This window comes from Manacus vitellinus, unplaced genomic scaffold, assembly GCF_001715985.3.
Source record: "Manacus vitellinus isolate BGI_N305 unplaced genomic scaffold, ASM171598v3 scaffold_17_pilon, whole genome shotgun sequence".
NCBI lineage: Eukaryota > Metazoa > Chordata > Aves > Passeriformes > Pipridae > Manacus > Manacus vitellinus.
Genome location: NW_021939256.1, coordinates 7844021 through 7854883, shown reverse-complemented (window position 1 = coordinate 7854883; position 10863 = coordinate 7844021). Strand labels below are relative to the sequence as shown.

Here is a 10863-nt window from a genome sequence, read left to right as displayed (position 1 = left end):
GCAGGACAGCCCTGTATGAAGTGTCACAGGTGAGCAGTGCGTGGGAAGATATGTGGTAACACGGTGGGGAGAGGATAAGGTCAGGGCGGATAGCGGGTTCTTCTGGGGGGTTGGGGGTCTCGGTCGGGCTGGGGCCTTAAGAGGTACCTGAGCCCTGGGTGGGTATGGGGGCTGGAATGGTTTGGTTTTGGCTCACCTGTGGCTACTGCCAGGTTCGGTACGTTCTGGATATATTTGTTGCATCTTGAAAGCGTGGTCAGGACAAAGGGTTGCTCCTGGGTATTTCCCTGGGATTGAATATAGATGAGTGGCAGAAAAGTAGGGAGTGAAAGGCTTGCCCTAACTGTCTTAATGGGAAAGAAGCCTGTGTACCCCTATGTGGTTGCGAGCTATGCTGGCGATGGTACATGCCTTCAGTAAGGTCACCCATGCCAGACAGGTCAAAACCCTAGGGTCAGATTCAATATATTCATGGGCACGATGAGCTTGCTAGCCTTCTGGCAGTCATCCTAGGAGAAGGACAACTCTAATTCCAAATCCGGGCAGATGAAACTCGCTTCCCTCCCTAATAGGGAAGAAAGAAATAGCATACAAGCAAAGCTAAAACATTTGCACATACAGGCATATTTTGCCCTGAACACCAGGGATACAGCTCTCTACAGAAATCATAGCTGCTCACATGTCTGTTTCATCTTTCTTACCATTAAAAAGAGCCCTTCAGTTCTGCAAATATACAAGAAAATGAGTGTTCTCTGCTTCCTCAGCCAGGTTTTTTGCTTCTGATCTGCCTTCTCTCTTGCTAAGAAAGGATATTTCACTCTCTCTATCTGCTTCCCTTCTTTCAAAACATTACAGAACTTCTTGCCAGGCAGCTATTCCTAGTTATCAAGTTCCCAGTTAGATGATTTGACAATCAGTAATGATATAATGCATTTTTCCTCTTTTGAGCAGGGTCTGCTTTATTAACTGTGTCCTTATAATTAGGTCCATCATAAAAGAACACACAATCTATGTAATACAAATTTTATCAGGAACACACACACTAAACTTCCTAAAAATCCCAAACTCATTAAGAACATACTTAATTCAAAGCATCAGTTTCCAGTGATAAATACGTAGCCCTAAATTAACTGAGACATCAGGATAATGTTTAAATAGATTAATACCACTTCTACCCAAAACTACAGATTCCCTTTTTCCAGTATCAAGTAATTATAATACCTGGACAGGTTTCCTGTTTGTTGTTTAAAGTCATTGGTAAAACACAGATGATCGTGCAGCTGCTAAAACATTGATCCATCCCAATCACATTTGACCTGAGCCTCTTCGAGAATACAGCTGAGAACTCTGGGATGATAAAGTTAGAATCTACATTTCCCAAGATGTCACTATTGTGGCTACATTTTCCCATTATTTTATTCTAATACCACAGAGTACATGTCTCCTGTTGCTTCATGGAAAAAACATTTACATACTGGCCAGAGAGAACTAAAAAGAAACACTTATTTTCCACTTATATTCTCTATCCACAATGCAGGTTGTTGTCAAACTGCCTGGTCACATAAAGTGAACAGAAAAACGAAAGGATTAAATACAAAGCAGTACAGTGCAATCACAAGGCTGTAGTCTTTTAACACTATCTTACTAATATATCTATGTACCTGCATCTGTAAATATTGGGGGGGGGTTATTTATTTATTTTATCTGTAGACGCTGAAGGCCATTAGATAATGAAGAGAGAGAAAAGTTTTCACTATTGCAAATGAATGTAAACACACAAAGCAACATAATCTGTGCATGGAAAGCAAGGATAGGAGTTACAAGAAACCTTTGCTTGCAAGAGATTCAACCCATCCTGAATACCATGAGCCAACTAAACATAAAGTAGCTTTTTCTTTATCCAAATGTATCACTTTTTTACTTAAGTGCAATCAAGTAAGTCACATGCACATCATATAAAATAACAAAAGACTCCTTTAGAGGATGTGGCTTTATGTGCAAGAAACAAACACAGTATCACTTGTTTCAGCAGTATGTCCTCTAATGCCTACATCTCTCCATGGAACTGCACCAGTAATACTTTTATAACAGGCAACACAAATTACTGCAAAACATAAAAGTTGACTGAAGTTATACTTACTGTAACTTGGGAAGCATCCATGAATTGCAGACCAAAGTAATCAGTTTCCACAAGGTCCAAATGATACACAATCTGGTCAAACAACTCCTGTCCCTTTGCATTTTTCTGTAACAGAAAAGAAAGTGGGTTTTTTTATGGGTCAGTGTGGATTTGGGTGTGTTTCTTTTTAAGTTCGAATGGGTGAGAGAAGATACACAATGGAAAACAATACCTAAATAGCAATTCTATTTATCCTGTAGAATTGTATTGACATTTCTTTTTATTTCCCACAGGAAAGATAGAGTGCCACGCTGTTCCTGTCTGCAGCTATTCCAACAGCATCAGATTTCCCTCTCAAAGAAAACTTTCAAAGTTCACTGTAACTAAAAGTGTATGAGAGAAAAGAAAGGCTTATGTTCTGTAAGTGTCCTGAGTCACAGAGCCAACATTTTAGACTCCAGGAAGACAGATTCTCCAGGAAAAGCTTGCTTGACACACTGTCAGAAATCTGCTGGCTGTTATCACGTATCAACTGCAGTCATGAAGTGCCATGCCACCACTGAAGCTGCAAAATAAATTCTGGACTGCCAGAATACTTGAAGAGCACGGTGAAGAAAATTAATGAGATATGATAAGAATCTTCCATGTATGTTGCTAATTGCAATCACATTTACAGCCTTTAAACAACGAAACAAAACAGGGCCAAAAAAAGCTGTGATTCTTACTTGCCATGCCACCTGAAACTCACAGGCGTTGAAATAAAACTAACCCCAACTATCAGCTACAGGTACTAGGACAAAAGTTAGTTGATCTTAAAGCTAAGCTGCACTGGCCTGTGTACTTGTTCTAAGGTCAAGGCAAAAATTTAGATACCCAGTTCTTCAGCACTAGAAAAGTAAAGCTTGGAGGTAGCTTTGTTTTCTAGTTTTTGCTTTATAGTGCTTCCTTTGGTGGAGCTAAAACCAAAGCTTGGTGGGTAGGAGGAAGGAGCAATAAGAAACAACCGTAAATCCCATTGTGTTACTTGAGGAAGGAAGTGTTCAAGTTCTTGAGCAAAAACACCCCTTGGCTAAAAACATAAGAGACGACCATAAATCTGAGCACAAGACTGAAGCTACAGTTTTATACAAGGATCTACTTTTGTGACTGCTGCCCCTCATACACCTTTAAGAATTTCTTTTTTCAATTTTTATTTTTTAAAGCTCTAACATATTAGGCATTTCCACATCATCCCAAAATGTAGCAAAATTCACAAATTTAAGCGTTCAGTTCCTTTTGTTTGGTCTTCTGCACAAAAGCAGCATCAAATATAACATGCAGGTTCAGGGTTCTAAGCTGTCTAAAATCTGTCCACCAATAGACAAGATGAAGTGTTACATCTCTATTTTTTCCAAGAAGGTCATGCAAGCTTAAGTGTAGGTAGCAAATTTTATTCAAGTTGAATTTTGGGGGTTTGGTGTGGTTTTGGGGGTTTTTTACTAATGAAGCAGAAGCACAGAAATTCAATCTTATCAAATTTCAGGAGCAGCATTAGGAGCTCCATTAAAATAAGCTGCATAAAAACTTAAACATTAAATTATCATTGTAAGATACTGTTTCATTATTTTGGAGGGGCAGGAGGTGGATAGTAGACACTTTTAACCAAAGTTCAACATTCTATTGAAAGCAGATGAGAATACAATGGTTTCCTAAAACAGTACATTGCTATGAAACCATCGTCTTTACTTGTACAACAGTTACTATAAACTGAACAAAAGTATCCAGAACATATTTTCCCATATGGAGTAATATCAGCACTTGTTAACAGAAGTCAAACCAAAGCAGAACAAATTTGAAACAGATTCTGCTTAAATGAGGGAGGATAAAGCCCTGCAAAGCAATAAAAGGAGAAACAGCAGAACGCGAGGAATTCACAAATCTAGGGAAAAGAGATTTGATGCCCTACAATTACTGTACTCATGGGTGTTTGCTTTATGGCATTAACTACCAGAACATGTTTATCTTCAACAGCCACACACCCAATAGAAACCAGAGAGAGCATACTCCACCTTCTGTATCCAAACAGTAGTTAATGTGTAACATGTTTTACATGGAGAATAGCTCTGCACTACACGGTTAGACCATAAAATGCAGTATTACATATAATCTCCAATAAGTTATGTAACATTTAACTTGTCATTAAATGAGCTTTCCCACTTAGATGATAGAGTGGTTGCAGTCAACAAATTGCTGACAAAAAACTTTGAGATGGTACACTACGGGGCAGATAAATGTGACTAATTCATTTCCTCTACTAAAAGTAAAGGATGACCAGTTCTCCTTCATTCTGCCTCTTCACTGACTGACAGTCTAGGGAGTCGGATTGTGGACTGATAAATTCACACCTATGCACTGAATGAAACGGGTGGTACAGGCAAAATAGCAGTCTTTTTCCTTAGGAATTAATATCCATGGTAGTGATCTCTAATGCAAAAAATGTCCATATGACAAGAAACTTCAAATTTTCACTGTCTTTTTCTTCTTTCTTCCTTCTAGACAAAAGAGAAGCTAAAAAAATACTTACTCTTTCAAAACCTGGTACTACATAAAGACTGAAAATTATTTCATACAACAAAATTTTTATTAATCTAATCATCTGGAATTTAATGCCTTTCTCTACAGACCTTCGACTTGTGCATATTTTCTGAAGATACATCTAAAAAAACCCAACCATAAACGACAAATATTTTGCAGTTCTACCTTGCTAGACAGATGGTTCAGAACTGTCAGATGCCAAAGACCTGCAAAAGTTACATCTCAAAAAATGAAGTATATGGCAACAAACAATATACATATACTATTAAGTAGAGTAATAACTTTGTTATGAAAGTTACTATAATTGGAAACAGTGATGTAATAAAAGTTGCAAAACCTTGTTTGGTTTTGTGGGGGATTTTTTGTTTGGGTTTGTTTTTTTTTGTTTGTCCTTGCTTTGTTTTTGTTTTGGTGGTAGGTTTTTTTTGTTTTAAAAAAACAACCAAACAAAAACCAACCAACAGTTAAAACAGTTTCTGGGGGAGTGTTCCTTGGAGAACTTGTGTGAGCATCATGAAACCTCACAGCGAAGCACTGGGGGGCTGGGCATGAAGAGTTCCACCTCACAAACAAAACAACAGCTGCAACTTAAGGTAAAACTGAATGAGCGCGAGGCAGACACTTGAAGAAAGACAGAAAGATTGAATTAAACTTGCAGGTTGAGGATCTCTGTGATAATGAGCAACCACTGAAAGAAAAAAAAAAAAAAGGTGTTCCATATCAGTCACCCGTGTCTTGTCTGACAATCATGCCAGATTTTCCACTCTGTATCATGGAAGCCCTTCTCAAATAAACCCCCTTCATATCTTCTTTGGGACCATGAGTCATAGCATCAGAGAAAATTCTTACGTTAAATAAGGACTCAGTGCAAATCCTACAAGGACTCCAATGGGCATAAGTATAAAACACCTTGTACAGCCACAGTGACAGCTGCATGGTCCACACTTCAAGTAGGTTATCTTTCTAGTTGCCAGAGACTTCCAGTCTCAGGGAATCCATGGAAATTATTGTCAGCTAAAACATGACAAAACAAAGAATAACTCCTCTAATTAGAAACTCTTCCAGACTGGACACATGAATAGGCAAGAGATTTTAACATGCTTTTGGTGGATGTGAAGGAAAGGGAAAATTGATCAGTCAGGGAAAATTTTACGCCAAGTGGCTCTATCTGAACAAGCTGATTAGTGTTGATTTTAGCTGTTCCAGGGCTAACCAAAAATAAGGAAAAAAAAACCACTGTCAAGAAAAGACTGAAAGCCAATTAACTTTCCAATCAAAGCCACTGAATAGTGAGTAGCAGCAATGAGTATGTAGGGAAGATTTAGTTTCTTTTTTGAAAGAAAGCACTGAATTATGTATTCTGAAATATGTGAAATATTTTTGCAGAGTGGGCTGCTATGCTTTCATGGCCACAGACCCAAGGCTTTAACTTCTAACAAGTTCTTAAAGGAGCATTTGTAGCCACCAAGTCTCAGCTCCATACTCAGCAGGCCTCATACTGCCCTGCTCTGATGGCACCCAGCATGCCCTCTCTTTGGCATCTCCTGAAACAGAATAGCTCAATATGTTGTGCTCGGTCCTCTTACACCTGAACTATTATTAACTCAGTTTTCAAACCTAAGGCTGTATCTGCTGGCCATACTGCTTAGCAGTGGGAATTTTCTTTGCCTTTTAACAGCCACTGGCAGTGCTGTCTCCCAGCGTTTCAGACAGGCTATACACGCATAAAGCCATCTGTGCTTCTAATTAGCCTTGACTCCTGGTGCTCAGTTATCATCTGTCCTTTAACTTGCTTTCTTCTAGGTAGTCAAGCCCTCAGATTCTCAAACACATTCAGCTGTACTGAAAGCAAGCAGTAGTTCTACAATTCTAAGCACAAAAATGCAACTCTTCTACATTCTTACAAATCTATTCATTAGGTCTCCAGGAAGATGGAAAGGAGAGACACAACCCTCTGCATCCCCTAAGCTTGGTCACTGCAGGGTATATAACTACAGTGAAGTTATCCTTTGGATCATGACTCTCGTAGGCACGTCAGAGTGAGCTCTTAACTAAAGAGCTGCATATTACAACACAACTGCCATGGTATCTAACAGCTTCAGCCAAGCAAGCACTTGAGGCCATGGCTGGGCTGGCAAAACCTGCACTGAAAACGATGTTATCCATCCCATCAATGCTGCCATAGGTAGTACTGTCAAAGATGGCAACATGTTTTTAAATTCCAGTTTCCATGCTGCCATCCAAAGATGAGACCCTGGCAGAGGGCATGCTGCAAACTAGCCATGACCTTGGTACCTGTCTCAGCTTCCTCCTGGGGACCCAATGAGCAGATTCATAAGAATGTAGAGAGAGTTGCATTTTTTGTGCTTGAAGTTATGTAAATAATGCTTACATTTTGTAAATTCAGTGCTAATTGAAGAAAAGCAAGTTATTTCTTAACACATCATACTTCCACGAGGCTGTCTAACTTGCTCAAGCTACATGAAGATATCAAGTTATTTTCTTACCAGCCAACCATTGACTCAAGTTTTCATTTCTGGCTATGAGCTCCCTTGAAAATGTGACACTGTTCAAATAACCACTAAGCCTCTCACCCTGTCATGGCAATACACCAGTACTGCTTCAGTGCTGAATGTGTCCAGAAGAGAACACAAGTGATGACGCATGTGAGCTTTTATCTGAAGGAGAACAAAATTCGTTTTAGCCCCTTTGAGAAATTAGCTGAAAACAAGAGCCAAAATCACCTCAACTTCCCCCTGCACAAAAAACTCCAAACAACAAAAAAATGCCAAATGCATACACACACCACTAAACCCTCAGCTCTTCACAAGAGGATAAAAACATTCCCTGCATGATATTTACTTATTATAACCTTGAAAGAACAAATATTTTGCTCCCAGTCATTTCTGTCAAGGCCCCAAACTAAAATTGCTATTTCATAAGCAAAAATAGCTTATAAGCAAAGTTAAATAACCCCTCAAAAAAAAAAAAATTAAAAAATCCAAACCAAATAAATTCAACCAACAGATCAAGTTGATTCCTTCAGATTACTCTCAAAGTTTATGATAAAACTAAAAGTCTCAAAAACCAGGGCTCTCACAAGTCACATCCTATCAAGGGGATAACTGGGAGCTTCAAATAAGGAAACAGCACACTACCACTTAAAAACATTCTCTGTGTGGGCAGATTGGCACATAATAGTGTAAGCGAGCGGGGTTTCTGTGACCAAGATGCCAATGAGAATTTGTAGACAGACATTAAGAAAAAAAAATCCCCAAACAGTGGGTATAGTAAACCTCACTACTGCTGCACATTAGCATTTCTCAACAGCAGTCAGACTTTCATCTCTCCACCAGCTATTGGCAAGAAGAATCACTGTTCACTGGAGGAGAAGCCAGAACAAGAATAACTAAATAGACCACCATATTTTATGTATACCAGGCAAGTCACTACATAAAACCCAAATGGCAATGGACTTCCAGTCAGATCACAATACATTTACCATGCTAGCCTCACATTGGCCAAGTCCATTGCATCACCTTATGCTTTCTACCTTTTATGTAAGGGCAGTCACGCATCAATAAAAATAATAAATAAAATTAACACCCCACACACTAACAACAAAAAATTACAATAAAAACAAATAAACAAAAGCAAACAAAACTAAGAAACCCAAACCACAAAGAATTAAGGGTGGAGAAGAACCATATGATATTTTCAAGCCCTGCAATAGGAATGAAGAAAAGATTTTTGATTATTCAAAAATAGAAACTCATTGAAATGAATCAAAGATTGGAATGGTAGAACAGCATTATAAAGAACATACAGAAAATAGAGCAGAGAAGCAATTACTTCACATGCAGAACAATCATTAAATAGTTCAAACCCATGCCAAGTAACCCATTGGAAAGATGTCCTATGTAACACAAACATAAAACAGATCCAGGAAAGTCAGGTGAGATTTGAAGGGCAAGTATAAAGTTTTCTTTGCCAGTTCACACATCCCTCCTTCCTCACTTCATTCCCCACTTCTCAATCACATTCTGTCTCTTCCTCAAGTGACAAATACAATAACAATTGAACCAAATTTATAATATGATCTGAACAACGCTAACTTTTTCTGAAAGCTGGTTTTTCACAGTTGTTTTCAAAATAGGCACTTTCACTAGTTGAGCTTTATGGTCCTTCAAAACCTGATTATAGTAGCATACCTAGAGCCTCAGAAGTCCATTTTGCTGCTGAAGAAAAGCAGCAAGAATCTATCATGTCTTCAACTAAGCACCACTTGCTTAGTTTTTTCAGAGAAGACATTGGGACTGTCCCAAGTTGGACACAGCTGGTTTCAGCCATCTCCACAACAGACCCACTGACCGCTGGAGATGGGGGGAAGGAAGTGCGTACAGAAGTCAGGAGTGAAGGAGTAGATTTGAGTTAGGGAAAGAGTTATCTTTATCTTGACCCACAAGCATTTGTTCCCATTTTTTCTCCACATTTTCTTCCCCCAGCCTGCAGATGGGGGGATGAAATGAGTGGGTTGAGTAGGAGCCTGGCTGGTGGCTAAGACTAACCCACTGCAGTGGGGAAACCCTTATGCAGGGTGATTTTACATTCCAATCAGTCATCTGAAGGGCATACTGTCCTCGAAAAGCCTTTAATCTCTCCAAAAGTCACATGAAAGGCAAGCAGGTAATACCACGATGGTGCCCCGTAAGTGCAATTACTACTGGCAACATTAATACCAGCAATGACATTTTCGTTTTATTGGACTCAGATGAAGGTGAGAGTTTCTGCTTACTGTTCCTATCACCTACATATACTACTGGCAACCTAGACCTCTTTCCAAGAGAAAAGCACTGTCAACACTTCGAAATGGAATCCTCAGGCAATAGATAAAAGCGACCATCGACCACAGAACAAAGCAGTAAAAAAAAATCCTCACCTGTAACTTTATGTTCTAGAAGTCAGTCTGGACTCTCGTTATTTCAGATACAGAGAGGTTACCCCATCAGATTTCTACACTCAGAGGCATGATAAAAAAAGGGTTATTTGTATAGAAAGAAGATTCTTTTTCACCCCTAGAATGCCAGCTCCCTCTCCTGACTCACTTGAAATATTACATGTATCTCAGGTTCAAACACACAGCCAAGGAAACAAGGAGTAGCTAGGATGAGAAGAATAAAAGTCTATGCTGAGACTTCGTAACCTAAATGATTTCACTCAAAATATAATTTACAGTTCTGCATTCCCAGAGCAAGAGGTAGAATTTGATAAAGCTAACTATGGGTGTTGAAGTGGCAGTCACCTCTAAGAGACAATACCATCAAACACAACACATAACATTATGCTTTATGCTTCCATTGCCTGTTGCCTTGCTGCACAAATCATGGTGGGGTAGAGGTGCCATGGAGAGCTAGAGAAAATTTTAGGTAATGACTTTAAATTGTATTTGAGAAATAACACAGAAGACCAGAATAAGCTAAGTTTACCTAAAAGAGAATAAGGAGAAAGAGGCAAGTGCTATCAGAAGAGAATCCCAGAAGAATTTAGCAAAGGATCTTCATTTTCTTATGCTAATAACAGTACCAAAGTTTCAAATGACATCCTTGCTTTCTTATACATCTGCATTTGAATGGTCCATGAGTAGAAAAGGTTTTAAATGGAAGCAATTGAACAAACAGCATTTTCCATACAGACAGTCTTTCGTATACAATTCACATGTATGTGTGCCCAACTCAACTCTTGCCAATTTTTTAAACTTGTTTTTAAATAGGACATGTTTTGACTGTCTACAATAAAACGGTTTACCCATAAGGCTTTACTGGCAACCTTGCTTCAGCACAGATGTAGTTCAGACCAGCAGTAATGCCCAGTCAAACACATGAGCAACACAAGCCAGAAGTACTTCACATAAATTAAGGCTGCAGGGTTCCCACTGTCCCAGCCAGACAAGTCACAGGTTGTGTTTCTGGCTCTTACCCAAGAGGTCTGTTAGGGCAGCTGTACAGCTAAATACCTTGTAAAGAACTGGCTACAGAGGGAAAGTTACATCAGTTTAACATCACTACTAACTTAAGCTAACAGTGCTTTTAAACCCTCTCCCCACAAACATTCACTTGGGCCACACTCCACAGCCTGGTATGGGGCCTGGTATGCCAAAAGCTGAACACTGG

The 10863-nt window shown here is 39.1% G+C and overlaps 1 protein-coding gene across 1 annotated transcript in view; it reads right to left on the bottom strand.

The window, feature by feature from the left end:
- The window catches only part of EPB41L4B (erythrocyte membrane protein band 4.1 like 4B), a 124567-nt gene extending 116343 nt beyond the window's left edge, over positions 1-8224 (bottom strand). The window contains exons 1-3 of the mRNA XM_018069990.2: positions 8210-8224; positions 7288-7371; positions 2141-2245 (exon numbers count right to left, since the gene is read on the bottom strand). Coding sequence (XP_017925479.1) covers positions 2141-2245; positions 7288-7371; positions 8210-8224 — 204 coding nt within the window. The remainder of the gene's footprint in view (positions 1-2140; positions 2246-7287; positions 7372-8209) is intronic.
- Positions 8225-10863: the final 2639 nt, after the last annotated feature.